Source organism: Anastrepha obliqua, chromosome 5 (assembly GCF_027943255.1).
Source record: "Anastrepha obliqua isolate idAnaObli1 chromosome 5, idAnaObli1_1.0, whole genome shotgun sequence".
Taxonomy (NCBI): Eukaryota; Metazoa; Arthropoda; class Insecta; order Diptera; family Tephritidae; genus Anastrepha; species Anastrepha obliqua.
The window spans coordinates 128,291,988-128,308,824 of NC_072896.1; the positions used below are offsets into that span (position 1 = coordinate 128,291,988).

A 16,837-nucleotide genomic window follows, 5' to 3' on the forward strand; every position below is an offset into this window, starting at 1 on the left:
CAGAAACAAATTGTCGATTAAAGCGAAAGCGGTTCCCCTGACTTACATAAAGAACCAACAATACATAATAATCACTTGTTTATGTATTAGTAATCGATATTAACAGTAATCGGTACAATATTTCTTGCAAGTAATATTTTAACATTACATATGTACATACATAAGAGTACCTTTAAGACTGATTTAGATGACTAATTTTATTGATAATTAGCTATTTTTTTAATTTTCATGCATATAAGCTATGCACAGCGTCAAACCACCATTCGATTATACCTGTCACCTAAGTCACGAACGAGTGATTTTTTTTACATTCACAAAGAAGTAACCTACTTATTTAGTTATTACTTCTGTTTGGCGGGTAGTAAAAAAATACAGGTAATGAAAAAACACAACTCACTAGCATAAAGTACTTATCGCTTCATATATTTTTTTGATTTCTGTTACATTATTCTTTTTTTATTAATAAAAATTCAAAAAATAATACGGATTTCAAACTTTTCTTTAAAATTGCCAAAAAAAAATCCTTTATGCTTTTCAATGTCTTAAATAGAATAAAAGTATGGCACGTGACAAAAATAAAAAAAATTTTAGATCAACTATACATCCGCTATCCGAAAGTCTGGCGTTCGAAACTTACTGCGAATAAAAAACAATAACCCTCCTTTTGTAGAACGTCAACACACCTAAAAAATTGGATGAGAAGCTCAGCCTTAAACATTTCAAGGTAGGATGCGCCGGACAATTACTGTTATTAAGCATATCAGCATATGTATGTATATATAATATGTATGTATGTACGCACATAGGTTTGGGAAAAATTATAAACACGATTGTTCTAGAAATCTGTTTCTCAGCCGTAAATTGTAGTTGCGAAAAACTGAATGTTGATTAAAAACTTTTTGAAGTATAATCACGTGGCTCTCTCCCACGAATTTTTGGAATTTGAAAATAATTAAAATAAAAAACAATAATTCACTTTGTGTAGCCGTACAGAGAAACTTACGTAATAGTGTGTCTCAGTACAGTTTGTTAAGAAAGTGTTGTTATAAACGGAAAATCAAATTTTTCTTTGTTTATTTTGTAAATGCACATAAATGTATATTTTTTGTTAATTAAGTTCATTTTCTTTAGTTTAATTTGTTTAAGAGTATTTAAAAATCCATAAATAACCAAAAATAGTATATAGCAAATTATTACAAAATTTCCAAAACAAAAATTATTCTCATATCAACTGTCAAGGCACAAACTTTTTGCCCGCTTAGAAGAGCTTTGCTTGTAGGTCTACAAAAAACAAAAGACAAATATTGCAAAAGTTATCTTAATATTATTTGAGGACACTAAAAAATCCACTTGAAGTAAAATTGGCAAAATGGACAATAAAAAATCAAGCAGAATTAATTGAAATATTGAAAAGTTCTAGGTAACTACAATATACCATAGATAGTCAATTTACTCCATGATCAGACGATTAGAACCTATGCAGGCTACATGGGAATAGACACAAAATACTAAATAAGTTTCTCCATAAATTTCTTTTTTATTACCTTTTTAGGAAGTTTCTCCGGTTTGTTTTTTTCTTTTTTATTACCTAGGAAGTGTTAGTTAGAAGTTAAAGTGTGGCACAAATTTTTTTTGTTATTGAACTCGAAAAAACAAATCGTCTTGCAGCGAAAGTTGTTCTCAGGTGACGCCATGGTCGCAGCGTAAGAAAAAAAGCGACTGTTTGGATAAACTTTCTGCTTTAACCCTGCACACTCTTAGGATTCCCTGCAGTGAATCTTTTTAGGTACATACGTACTCATGGAGAATACCTGGCGGCAGTAAATTCATTTCGCTCATGTTTTTAATTTCCTATCCACGAGTACCTATACATTTTTAGTCCAGAAACCAAGTAGCAGACTTTTTAGCTATGTTTTTTTCAGTCACAAGCGACGAGCTTTAATGTACGACTACCTGTGGATGTACATACATATGTACTAGGGGTGGGACTATTCGAATAAAAATTATTCGAATAATAAAATCTTTTATTCGAGAGGTATTCGTAATTCGAATAATATTTATTCGAATTTTTTATTCGTTTATTCGAATAATGCTATTCGAATAGTTCATTATTCGAATACCTTACTATTCGAATACCTCACTATTCGAATAGTTTACTATTCGAATACCTCACTATTCGAATACCTTACTATTCGAATACCTTACTATTCGAATACCTCACTATTCGAATACCTTACTATTCGAATACCTCACTATTCGAATACCTTACTATTCGAATACCTCACTATTCGAATACCTTACTATTTGAATACTTCACTATTCGAATATTTTTGGTAAATATTTACTTAGATAAGCGGACTACTAATCGGTTTCTGTACAAGTGCATGTACCTATGTATGCAAATTCAAAAACCACGCAAAGGCTTATATTAACACGTTCCCTGTCCCAATACAAAAATGCAAAATTGACCGTCAAGTCCAACAGGGTTTTTTGAAAAATTTGTTTTTTTGTAGTCATAGGATAGCTTTAGTAATAATAATAACTAAACAAAAAAAACGGATGCAGGGTATTTCTACCTGAAACACATATGGTCCATTTTTGCTTCTGCATGTTCATGAAACACATGTGGTTCAGGGAACTTTTTCTATGCTGACACACATATGGCTCAGGAACGTATCAGTGCTTATCAGGCGCACGTTTACTGAACCATATGTGGCTAAGCGTACAGGGAACGTGTTAAATGAAAATACTACCTACTTTTTAATGTGTCGGCGCTTTGTTTTTGTTTCATATTTTGGTAAATATTTACTTAGATTAGCGGACTACTCTTGCTTGAGGCATGAAATTATTATCTTTTAGGTTTTTTGCTTTTCGCAGTACTATTATATGCACATACATACATATACCCTTATACTCTACCTGCTACTGACTGACCTAAGCCCGATAAACGAGTGCAGACAGTCCTACGACCATGCATACGCTTAGGTAACTGGCGATGAGAATTATATATGTATGTATATGGACATTTCAGGCAATAAACTGCATGTGACACTGAAATACGTAATCTATTTCAGACTTCTTTTTAAGAGAAATAAAAAATATATATTTTATTATCGAATTAAAAAAAATTGTTTACTTTAAAAGGAAGAGCGTTAGCAAAAGCATACGTACATACATAAATACTTCAAAAACCATTTACTATGATAATTATTTATCACAAATAGTGTCTTATAACTAAATATACAAAGAAATATCTACCTACTATTGACCACTCAGCAGGGTAGGTACATGTACATATACATACATACATATGTCATGTATGTATCTGTTGTTGTTGTCATGTATCTGTTGTACACACATTAGTAACAAAAAGTAAGTGATATTTTTATTTAATTTCTTCTATTGCGTAATTTTTTGAAATTACATACATACATAGATACATACACACATGCATTTGCGCATCAATCCAATTTCAAAGCAATCTGCATGTGTACATAAATAAGTACATATATAATTCTATCCTATTATTGGCCTTGAATAACTTCTAAATCTGTAGATTAAGCAAAAGAAGATTTTAAGGCTCCATATTTATCGTTTGAGAGAAAACCATTATTTCGATCCGTTACCGACAATGTTAAAACCGATGCGGACATAGAATATGTATGTGAAATCATATTTCTCCATAGAATTTATATGGGAAATTGAAAAGTGCGGTGCGGGCCACCCTAATATTAATATTAAGGCGTCTAAACACAAGAATTGTTACGAGGGAAAACCAAATATTTTTTTAGAAACGCTCTGATGTTTTTATGCACATTTAGTTATGCACATACATATAAGTATGTATACCTGTCGATGTTTTATCAAGAACAATACCAAAGAAATATTATCATATTAGCTAATTGAAACATGAAGCGGTCAAATCAAAAAATCACAATGTTCAAAATTCGAGAAAAACTGATTAGCACCATGAGAAGGGCCAATGTAATTTTTATATTTTTAAAAGCATTTTCTCCCTGATATAAATGAATATATAGTGAGGTATTCGAATAGTAAGGTATTCGAATAGTGAGGTATTCGAATAGTAAAGTATTCGAATAGTGAGGTATTCGAATAGTGAGGTATTCGAATAGTAAGGTATTCGAATAGTGAGGTATTCGAATAGTGAGGTATTCGAATAGTGAGGTATTCGAATAGTAAGGTATTCGAATAGTGAGGTATTCGAATAGTAAACTATTCGAATAGTGAGGTATTCGAATAGTAAGGTATTCGAATAATGAACTATTCGAATTATTTGAAACGAATAGTATTATTCGTTTTATTCGAATAATGTTTATTCGAATATTATTCGAAAATAATCCCACCCCTAATATGTACCATAATATATGTATAAAAACTAAAACTTTTCTTTCATAAAATTTGTGAATAATTAACATTTAAATATAAGTTAGCCATTCTGAGGTAAATATTTAATTGAGCTCTTCTTACCCAACAAGTTGTACATATTTGTATGTATGGATGGTGCATGTTTTAACTCATTTTATTTGTGTGCTACATACATACACATATGTCTATACATTTATAGCCCAACACAGAGGTCAAAAAAAGATAACGAACCTTTTCTATTGTTCTTCCTTTACTCCTATTTCTTTGCTTTTCCTTTGCTTTCCTGGTTAATTATTTGCCACTTGGCTATTTATACAATATTTATTGCGACTCTAGTCGATGCGTTGTTACTTTTTTGAGTTTTTGTTTTTATGCGTGTTGTTTTCCAAATGTTTTCCAGATTTTTGTTTTATGATTTGAGCGCGTAGTTTTTGTTCAAAAACGTTTTGAAGATACGTAAATATTGATAAACAGCGACAAAGTACACAATTCATGAATGAAAAATAACAAAATTATGTTGCATGTAGAGAAATACACTTGCGACTACTTGCAAATTTCACTTAATTTTTCACGAAGTGTTTACTTTAATTTTACATCTATTGTGGAATCTCTTTAATCATTTCTTACTAACATCAAAGAAAGCTTTCACTTTTACTACAAATAGGTAAGTGCACTGATAACGGCTTGAGGAAAAATCGTCAGTTTATAGTTGGCAAAGTTAGTTGGAAGTTACAGTTGACTGCTTCTATTTTTTTTTTCGATTGTGCACTTTTTTATTCCTTTATTTCAACAAACTATTGCGCTTTTTGCTCTTCTTTACTTTCTTTAATTTTTTCATTTAACTTAACTATATACATATGATTCTCTCGTTTACTCATGTCTCATGATTTCCCTTGAACTCAATTACTAAGTGTTTTTTTTTTTTGTTCTAATTTTGCATTGGAAATTTATTTAGCTTTGTATGACTTTATTCCCTTTCTTTCGTTCAACTTTGAATACTTTAATATTTATTACTTAAACACAATTCAATACTCGCTTCGTTCAAACCAAATTTATCACTTGTTACCTCGCCGTTTGCTTTTGCTAGACTGCATAACAACCTAGCTCGTTCTCTTATAGACATTCGAAATGTGTGCGCGCTCAATCCACCAACGTTCGTGGGGCTCGTGAAACAATTCCTCCGGTCAATAACATTTCGTTTTCTCACATTTCGATTTCACTGTTTAATTCGACTTGCATTTTACTTCGTGGGCATTTTTTTCGCTCACAGCATTTTTACTAACTCGTTCATTTCGTTATGTGCAACAATTGAGTAAGTGTAAGTTTATTTATTATTGTTTAGTTATTACTTACTCAATGGAGCAACGCTGATTTACTCTAGCTCTGAGCAATAAAAAACTAAAAACCGTCCAAGAATTTTAATGTTCCAATAATGAGAGGATGGTGGTAATTTTAAAAAGTTTTTTTAAATTTTTTAAATTCAAAGGAAAGAATCAGGCATATTTACATATGCATATATATATACATAAGTACGTGTACACACACCTGCTCACATATTAAGAATAAAATTGGTAAAGTTTTGAGTTGAGTGTTTGCCGGTCTCAGACTGCGCATTGAGCGGAATGTTCTCCGAGAAGCTTTTGTTGGTATAAAAATTTAAAGTCAATTGTATTTACTATTTTGAATCAACTTACATATGTTACATATAAATATGTACATACATATGTGCCTACACAGATAAATATTTAATTCTAATATTTTCATAGGAATAAAAATAAAAATACCCGTTTTCTCTACTATAAAAAAAAAAAAATAATTGGCGCGTACACTTCTGTTAGGTGTTTGGCCGAGCTCCTCCTCCTATTTGTGGTGTGCGTCTTGATGTTGTTCCACAAATGGAGGGACCTACAGTTTCAAGCCGACTCCGAACGGCAGATATTTTTATGAGGAGCTTTTTCATGGCAGAAGTACACTCGGAGGTTTGCCGTTGCCTGCCGAGGGGCGACCGCTATTAGAAAAATGTTTTTATTAATTTTACTTTCACCGAGATTCGAACCAACGACCTCTCTGTGAATTCCGAATGGTAATCACGCACCAACCCATTCGGCTACGGCGGCCGCCAATTCGGCTACGACTTCTGAAATCATATAGAATACTTAAGCCGATAGCCCTGGTAGCTAGAGCTTTATCTTAGATTACCATTTGTGATGCAGCATTATTTTTATGTAGAAACTAAATATTTTCTCAAATCTTTTTCAAATGCTTGTTATTAACTTAAAAAAAATATGAATGAATGTATATTCAATATAAATTTTCGTATCGTATCAATTTTAATATTCCGTAAAGGCACATTCGTATGTTTTTTTTTGTATTTTTATGAGGGTATGAATATGTACGAATTGCCCCAAATGCACGCCCCAACTTTGCAAATTAAATAAGATCTCGATTCCGATATGAATTGATTTTCTCTTAAACAAATATGAATTCCATATTATTTTTAATTTCTTAGTAGTTAACTTTTAATTTGCCTATTGTCTGTAACAAACTTATATATTCATGAACTACAAATAAATATTATAAATAAAAATCATTTGTTTCATGAATTTATGTTACCTTAAAACTTTAGAACAGACTAACCGTTTTGGCTCAATCTTTAACGGCTGTACTTGTGGTTATAAGAACATGGTTTATAATAAAATCATTTCCGCCAGGTGGCGCCAGAGTCACATTATTATAAAAAATCCTATTTATATTCCGAATTGATTCATATACGAAATATGTATTGATGACGTGAAGAGAAATACTTTCTCTTCAGAATGAAGTTAGTACAAACAATTTTATTTATGTCTGGATTTCGCTCGAGCATCAACTTTTTCAAAATAATTTCCCACAATGGGCTCAGTATTCAAGTTTTGTTAAAAATTGTATTTATGGTTAAATGCGGCTTCTATTCGAGTTGGGTATTTTTACCGTTACAAAAAATAATTTTTCAAAATTTTCCAAGAGAAATTTGCAACTTCTTCTAAGCATAGCAATTTGCATATAATGTAAAGGGCTAAACGGATTTGATTATAGCTAAGGTTTGTTTTTCTATGACGTTTGTGAATTGAATACAAAGTTTGTTCAGTGCATTAATTAATACCTAATTTAGTCTTCTGCAAATATTCAACAGATTTCATTTCGTAAATTATACCTTTAGATAAAATTAAAAATATGAGTTATCGAAATATCGGGCCAACAACTAAATTGTCGAGTTAGTGAGACTTCCGATGGGCGTAGTCAGCGTTGGGAGTTTCGGTTCGCCTAGCATTCGCAACGACATTCAAAAATCGCAAGGCCAATCGTTAAAAGTGTGTGGAATAAGTCCAGTAATGCCCCGTTTTGCCCATGGTCAGTTATACGTGGCGTGCTCGAGAGTCGGTAAACCAACTGCGGCATTTGTTTTCACGGACGGAAAGTGAAAAAAATAGTTTATCATCAAGCGTTACGATGAATTATCAAAAAACAATTAACCATAAAGAATTTAAAAGCGCACTGAAATTGTTTTATTTAAATGCTCACTAATTTAGGGAACAATTCGCTTGGATAAATCCTTTCACAACGAAGGGACTCAGAATATGCATAAATGTGCACAATGAAAAACAATTCCAGAGATGTGAATTAAAAGTTAATCACGTCAGCGTAAGCGCGTCACGTCGGTGTATTTTGTTTCGACAAATTGCAGTAGCTAAATAATACATAGGTAGCTGTACACAAATGATACACATATGTATGTATATGAATGCGAATTTAATAAACAATTTTTTTTACTTGAACCATAACACTCATAAATAAAAATTAATTTGTTATCGTAATTTGGTATTTCTTCGTATCAATGGCAACGGCTGAACTAAATGTGAGAGCAATATTTGAGAGCTACGAGAGAATGGGAACTCGTCAAAATCCCAATGAGAGCTAATCAAAGTCCCATTTAAAATTGTGCCCTTTAGTTTGAGAACGCTATAAGCGATAAGCTTAGAAGCATTTGAGACTTGAGAAGAGGCGTGTTATCAAATGATTCTCAACTTGAAATTTAACAAAAATATTTATCCAGCTAAGATACTTTTATAATTGATTTGTTTATATGAAAACATACATATGTACAAGTGGTAATATTAAAGGCAAGTTTTTCAGTGCTAGTTTAACTATGCTTTACAAACATGAAACTGAATTTTGAAAACTCGATAGTGAAAATTTTTAAGTGAAAACAAAGTAATCATATAATTATTCCTAGCGCAAAATTTAATCCGATAATCTCTAACTCTACTCTTCTTTTCGACTCGAATAGGCATTACTGATATCAATCAGTTTCAGATTATCGGAAGCAGGCAAGCAAGTAGGAGGTATTTGACCGGCCTTATACTATAAATATACGCCATTATATGTTCCTCTTTGACGTCATAAAAAATTTAAAAATATTACGGTATTCTTCTTGCTAATGGAGTACTTAGGTATTAATCAATAAAAATATTTCGAAAAGGTTAATATTACCACCAGTGGTGATCAGTCGGGTTACCAGTTTATGAGTACGTCGGACACTAAAAGCTTGAAGTATAAAAAGTTGCGCCAACTGCAAAGCTTATTGGAATAAAAGCAGCTTATTACCTATTGATAATATGGCCAAATGCAAAATTATGCATTCATCAGCATCAACTTTTACATGCATTCACATTTACTTCCCGCAAATGTTCCGGAAAATTTTGATAATCATAAAATACGATTGTCTTAATAAATACACGTGTAACGGTACAATACAACACAATTGCGACTACATTCATACCTACTATGCAACCAAAAAGTAATAGTCAATTAAAATAAATATATATGTTTTAACGTGCGTAACACGTATGTACAGCTGTTGACAGCTAATTAGAAACGACACTTATTTCAAAAAAAATTTTCCATTTTCCTTTTAAATACGTATTTTCATAACTTTTTGCCAATTTTATTTAAACATATGATAAACTTAAAAACTAGTGGAAAACAATTTAATCGCAATTCTTTATTAAATAGGTATATATTTATTTTTTTAAAGCATGTGAAATGCACGATTTGGATAGGGCAACTAATTAGAAACAGTAATGTATTATCAGATCAACATAAAGATTATGTTAGTATTTGGTTCCATAACCCTTTTGCTTCAACACTACCTCACATCGATTGCGCATTGATGTAATGAGATTCTGACAGCGCGCCACAGGTATTGCTCTATTGGGTTTAAGTCCGGACTGGATGATGGCCATTCCAAAACATTGATGCAATATTCGTCGAAAACTGTTTCGTCAACTTTGCCGTGTGCTTTGGATCATTATCCTGTTGAAACTTCCATATAACAGGCAAATTTTCCTCAGCACACGGCAACATTACATTTTTTAATATATCGACGTATTTCTCCTTATTTAAAATTCCATCAATCCTATGGATTGGGCCAACACCATTCCACCAGAAACATCCCCACACCATGATTGATCCTCCACAATGCTTCACTACCCGTGAAACGTAGCGAGGATTGAATTCTTGGTTGATTGGCCGTCGAACATACCTTTTACCATCTGGGCCTATGCGATTTATTTTGGTTTCATCGCTCCAAACGATATATTTCCATTGATTTGGAGTCCATGACGAATAGGATCTCGCAAAGACTACTCGCCGTCTCCTTTGTATCTTGGTTAGAAGGGGCTTCTTGCGTGCTGCTTTGTCCTCTTGGATATTTCGAAATTATATTGATCCTGAATTTCCCGTTGGATGTCAGTGGAAGTCTTTTTTGGGGCTCTTTTGGAGATGATTGCTATCTTGCGGTCAATTTCTGCTGAAGTTTTCCGGGGCCTTTTCTTACGTGGAACATTGTTAACAGTCTTAACAAGTTGGATATGCTTTAAGGCGTTAAAAACCATTTTTTTTTTGAGCATTTGACTTGCTTAGAAATTTCACTGTACGACTTTCCAGCTTTACGAAGGTCAAAAATGGAGCTCCGCAGGGCAAGTGTACAGCTGCTGCTTTTTCCCATTACAAATCTTGAAGACGAATACTTTAGTTGCTTTTAAACAACCAATTTAAAATATATACATACCAAAAAGTCGATTATATTACTATTAAAATAACACAACTTGCCGAATATGCTTCCATTGAACAACTGTTTCTAATTACTTGTCTCAGTTTATTTACCTTGAACTAAGTAACCCATGCACTACGTTGGATAATATTAACGGTACTTCAATTTCACAACTACAAAACTAGGCGCATTGGGTAGTAAATAGAGTAACAAAAGCAATGCAAATGATTTTAAGAGAAAAAATAACGGTAAATTTAAACAGTTTAATATTATGCTCATCAAGCGTTTAACAAAAGAGCGCGTTTCTAATTAGCTGACAACAGCTGTATGTATGCCTGTATGTCTGTACGGAAGCACACTTCTAACAATCTTATCAAAGGTTGGCGCTTCGGATGTATACACCCGGATGATAGTGAAATATAGTATATACATATATGAGTATAGTATTTTTAATACCTGCTTTATATGAAATACTTATAAATGCGAAATCATACAAATATCGCTACCTCAGAGTTAAAATTTACTAAGTATTTATTTTAACACAAGAAGCAAGAAAAGTGAAAAATGCATCGTTTCCTTAAACATCACAATAACTGTTTTATTTCTAACCGTTTTTTTTTTCTGTCAGTGATAAGCAAAGTCCAAAATCCTCACCTAAAATACAATAAGCAAATAGATTTCTTTGGAGTTTGTTTAGCTTGAGATGCGCGAAATTTTGTATTAGAGATGTTGAAAAACAAGTGATTGTAGAAAATTACTTTGAAAAATTGTTATTCTTTTTGTAAAATTTAAAAACTGGACTTAGCAACTTTTTACTCCAAGCTTGCGGTATATAATAAACGATTTGAGCCGTAAAATGTGACATAAGCTTGATAAGCACGCGGCATATTAGCTTATGAAATGGACATGAGTTCGAGCCGAACCTAAAGCAAACCTACTTTTAGTGTCATATCTCAACAAGTAATGGAAAACCTGCGCGAAAATACGCATCCAACAAACTTTCCTACATACATATCTATATTGGATAATTAGCGCGTACAGCCTTTGTGAGATGATTGGTCGAGTATAATATAGTGCCTAGAAGTCTATGCCGCCTCCGAGAAATAATTGTCTTTACCATTTCACAGAGATGTGCTCAACAAACTGCAGTGAGGAACTCGGCCTAAACTTGTCATTTCTGCACGTCGCACTATAATACTTTTTTGTTATTAATACAAATAATGTTATTTAATTGTTGCTCAAGAACGATGAGAATTGAGAAATTTCGTTAGCTTTAGTTTAGAACCTTTTGACTTCTTCTGCCGTTATCTCATAGCACACACGAGTGTAAATATTAGTGTTCATTAAATGATTAATATTGATCACATATTGAATTGTATACCATATCCTGCAAGTATTATAACAGTGCTGAATCAGAAGCACTCGTGCCGAAATATTTAAAAAATGTTGCTTGTTTGAAATAAATTTTCCTATTTTTGGGTATGTATGATAATATACACATACACATGTATGTTTTCCGAAAGCAAATTGCAAAGTGATATATTTACAACATTCAGAGTTTTACTCCGTAAGCTTTTAATAGATTTGAATGAAATCTTTATTACCCAAAGCGTCCCATGCAGCCTTCTAACCCTGTCACCATCAATTCCAGAACCAAAATCATAACACTCAAAATTTTGTATTAATATCCCAGACGCATACAATTATTTAAATTTCTACTCACGCATTCGAAACTAAGGTGTCATCCTAGAGTTTTACGTTTGCTTGCTTGTGTCCGCCACCTGTGTTACCTGACAGTAGTCGCGTAGGCCTCCGATTTTCATTGATACTACCAATGACATGTGACTTTCTTTCTTTAGCACTCATGAAGCAGCAAATCAAAAATATAAATATGTACTAATATGTATGTGGGCACGCTATATTCAAACGGTAATTCGCAATTAGAATGCACGATTCATGTGAATGATTAAGTGACGTTAGCTGCGCTCTTTTCGCAGAGTAAAGCCAAGATCGAATATTGGCCAACTTGTGTTTTGCAGTTGTCAATCGTTTAATTAGTGAAGCTCGACGATCGTTCAAAAGGCAAACACAGATATGTAGATATTTTTTAATTGTCATCGCCTGTTTTATACATTTAAAATTGATGTTTTTTACTTAAGTCGGAACTATGTCTAATTATAACAATTTCCATAAGAACAGTAGGTGAAGAAAGAGAAAAAGTGAGTTCATAAAATGGCTCACACCGAAAAAGATGCAGCAATCAACATTGGCAATATTAAGCTAAAATCCTTTAAACATATTACCTCAACAGTTTTTTCCCCTATTTTTATTTAATTTTTATATTTATGTAACAAAATAATGCACACACATCTACTGTTAGTTTCGACAACGCGGTGCCACATTTTAAACGCACAGCGTTGTTTAATGTCAAGGATTCTAGATGGATCTTACGAAGAGTGCGTAATAATCTACATGAGAGCGCACCAACAATCACAAATAAAGGGTGGGGGGTCATTTTTCCCAAAATAAATTTCCCAAAAAAATTTGTTCCCAAAATTTTTTTTCCCAAAAAAAAAATTTCCCAATATTTTTTTTCCCAAAAATATTTTTTCCCGCTTTATTGTTTTTTCCCGAATGCATGTTTTCCCAAAATAACTTTTTTCCAATAGATAGCTTTCCCGAACAAATACTACTGAAATTAATTTTTATTATTCTACTATTTGACATTTTTCGACGATTCCGACAATATGAGTGTATATAATAATCAAAAATCGTATACTTAAGTAATCGAAAAAGATTCGAAAAAGTTTTTCAATATACATTTTTCAATTCGGATAAAAAGACAAGGTAACGAATGTATCCAACTTCACTCATATAAACAAGTTTTTTCACGTCATTCTTTTCGTGTCAAAATTTCATGAGCCAAAATTTGCTGCCTAAAGTCAAAATTTCTAATTATGGCGGAATTAATTGAATGCAAAAAATCATTTCTTTTGCACATTAACGGATATTTGTACTACAAACACTCAGGTAGAATAGGAGAAACTGCGTATTGGAATTGCCGAAGAAAACCTGAGTGTAATGCTAGAGTGACAACATACGGAGGACCACACAATATCAGAGTTCTGAAGGGACTTGATGAATCGAAACACATCCTTCATGCACCAAACCCCGAAGAAGTCGAAGCGTTAAGAGTCATGAATAGGATCAAACGTAAAGCTACAGAAAATCCTGAAGCTCCTCCAGCTCAAATATTACGAACTGAATTGCGAAACGTTTCACCAGGTAAAAACAAAAAAACGAAATTGCATTCGATTCATAATTACAAAATATGATAACTCTCTCTTTTAGCGGTATTAGCGGAAATGCCAAACAGAATTAATTCCCGAAAAAGTCTTAGTCGTGAAAGATTAAAAGATTTTCCCTCGAACCCGCGAACGCTGAGAGAATTGCAGGATATTCCAGGCTTTTATCAAAATTCATTGAATGGAGATAAATTTCTAATTTACGACTCCTATGAAAATGACGAAGACTCAGAATTTGGGAGAATACTCGTGTTCGCGACGCCTGAAAATTTAAGGCAATTATTCAGGAGCATATTGTGGTTTGCCGACGGAACATTTAAAACTGCGCCAAGTATATTTTTCCAAGTTTTCGCAATTCTCGGAGCAGTTACACAACCGGATTCAAGAGGAAAACCACAAACTATTGGTTTACCTTTTGTCTACGCATTATTAGAAAACAAAGAGCAGAAAGTATACGAAAAAGTATTCTCGGTTGTTTTGCAAGAGGCAGAACGTCTAGGTATCGATATTTCTCTTCCGATTAAAGTGATGACAGATTTTGAGTTGCCTATCATCAATGCTGTAAAAATCGTAATGGGCGAAGACAAGGCACGCTGCTGTTTTTCCACCTCTGTCAAAACATGTACCGCCATATCCAAAGTGAAGGACTTCAGAAAATGTATTGCGATCCTGAAGATCGATCGGTCAAAGTAGCCACTCATATGATATGTGCCCTTGCTTTCGTCCCACATCAAAACATCGCCCGAGAATTCGAAACCTTAAAAAATGAAATACCGGAGGAAATGCGACCAATTTCAAAATACTTTGACGCTACGTACGTCCGAGGAAAACCTGCAAAAGGCCGACGTAAACAGGTGCATCCTCGCTATGCTCCAGATTTGTGTTGTCAATATGATGCAGTCATTCAACAAACTGCGAGAACGAATAATATATCCGAAGGATGGCACAACAGGCTTCAAGTTGTTATAGGGAAAGATCACCCCAGCTTCTACATTTTTCTTTCCGAGTTGCAGAAAGAGCAATCGGACACAGAAATAATGATGCGACAATTGCAATCAGGACAGCAAGTTAAGAAAAATAAAGATTCCAAGAGGTTGAAACATGAACAGAGAATATTTAACATTGTTTCGAAATATCACGAATATGTTGATAACAATGATATTGTCACATACTTGAAAACTCTAGGATACTATATTCGCATGTGATTGTATACATACAAATTCAGAAATAAACTGAAATCTTGTTTCAAATAATAAAAAATGTACTCGCCCATTCATTGCAAATGTATATGCGATATTTTACAGACGAACGATATTTTGGGAAAAATATTTTATGGGAAAATTTATTGGGAAATTTTTAGTTTGGGAAAAATGGCATTGGGAAAATTATTTTTTGGGAAAAAAAAATTTGGGAAAAAATATTTTATGGGAAAATTTATTGGGAAATTTTTAGTTTGGGAAAAATGGCATTGGGAAAATTATTTTTTGGGAAAAAAAAATTTGGGAAAAAATTTTTTTGGGAAAGTGATTTTGGGAAAATTGTACCCCAATCCAAATAAAGGTGAAACATATCTTCGGAAAATGTGTCATACTGAAGCTGCCCGCAGAGCCTTAACCCTTAACTGGTATCGTGGGGGCCGCGCAGCCCCCACGCGTTTTATTTTTTTGAATTATGATTATTATAAATTTTATTTTATTGAAGTATATGAATAAAAACTTATTAATTTCATAAAACAAGCTTGTTATTTGTCCTATCAAAATAATTCTTGAAAAAAATTGTAGACATTTGTATCCTAGAATCTAATTTTAATAGTTCACTAGTTTCGTTAGTCAAATTTACGATACCAGTTAAGGGTTAAGAATGATTTTAGCCCGCAACACGACATTTATCGATGCCAAAAACCGTACTGTCACCTGAAGTTCGCCTGTGGACGGTTCTAGATGTAGAGATTAAAAAACGTCAAATTCGAAGCCAATCTGACCTGAAAAAGGTGTTAAAAGAGGAATGGCAAAAAATTCCTTCTGAATACAAAACAGTTGAATAGGTTCCAAAGGAGCTCATGAATATTCAAAATGATTTTTTCCTAATGTTTTTAATAAATACATGTTGCTTTACCAACTGGAATATCATTTTGTCAAAAATGCTGTAATGACAGTTTTGTGTAATTTTTTAACTCCTTGATTCATCATCATCATCTGGAAGACGCCTTTTTGCCATTCTTGGCGTTCACGTGCTGTCTTTTCTAAATGTCTGAGTCCCAGTGTTAGAAGGTTTTCTACTACTTCGTCCTCTCACAGTAGTCTAGATCTGCTGCACTCTACGCTTCACTACGTCCTTAGATCATTAATCTCATCCTTAGTTTTAACTCTCCACACGTCTTTCCTTATCCTGTACGTGTATGTTTCTTGAAATTTTTGTCTGCAGTCTTTTCAGGTCCTCCTCTGTTGATTAGCTTTGATTTGAATATTTTCCTAAGCCGTAGTATGCCATGTTTGCCACCTATAGTCTCACTCTGAAACATTGTTGCTATCCAGAGTTACCCTCAGATGGAAAAAAGTTTCAATTCACTCGAAATTGTATACTTTTACATTCAGTGTTATTGGTCGTCTTCTGCTATCAGATCTCGATAGTATTTATTTTTTTAGTTGATTCTTAGCTGTCGTTATAGATTTCTGCAGGCAAGGGTAATGTCAACTGCATAAGCAAAGATCAGCATTCGTTTGAAAATTGTCGATAATAGCACATCTCTCTCTTTCACTCTAATATTGACGGCAAACTCTTCGGTTGAATATTATTTCTGCATATGGTATTGTGTCCTTCAACATGGAACATCGTACCCTCTTAGGCTAACAGAAATTTGTTGCCTTTTTACACTGTCTGAAGCTTTTTAAAGTCCATAAATAGCAAGTGAGCCAAGATTAGTTAGCCTTCTAAGCCAAGTCAATAGTTAGCCTGCCAGATCGGAAAGGCATTGGTAGTCAGGCAATACCAGGGTGGATTTATTAAGGTGACAGCATTCACCCAGCTGAATTTTTCGCCGTAGGTATGGCTTACG

At 33.2% G+C, this 16,837-nt stretch overlaps 2 protein-coding genes across 3 annotated transcripts in view; one reads left to right on the forward strand and one right to left on the reverse strand.

Moving 5' to 3' along the window:
• The window catches only part of LOC129246901 (ATP-binding cassette subfamily G member 4), a 53,155-nt gene extending 40,834 nt beyond the window's left edge, over nucleotides 1-12,321 (reverse strand). The window contains exon 1 of one of the 2 annotated variants that reach the window (XM_054885620.1): nucleotides 12,201-12,321. The gene's annotated coding sequence lies outside the window, so the exon portion shown is untranslated. Of the gene's footprint in view, nucleotides 1-4,617; nucleotides 5,490-12,200 lie in introns of those variants that run through there. The other variant, XM_054885619.1, reaches the window with a different exon arrangement.
• Nucleotides 12,322-13,305: 984 nt separating this feature from the next.
• Nucleotides 13,306-14,475, forward strand: LOC129248989 (uncharacterized). The gene is made up of 2 exons (XM_054888591.1): nucleotides 13,306-13,762; nucleotides 13,829-14,475. The coding sequence occupies exons 1-2, from the start codon at nucleotides 13,435-13,437 to the stop codon at nucleotides 14,473-14,475; spliced, it is 975 nt and encodes a 324-aa protein (XP_054744566.1). The 5' UTR covers nucleotides 13,306-13,434.
• The last annotated feature ends 2,362 nt before the right edge of the window (nucleotides 14,476-16,837 follow it).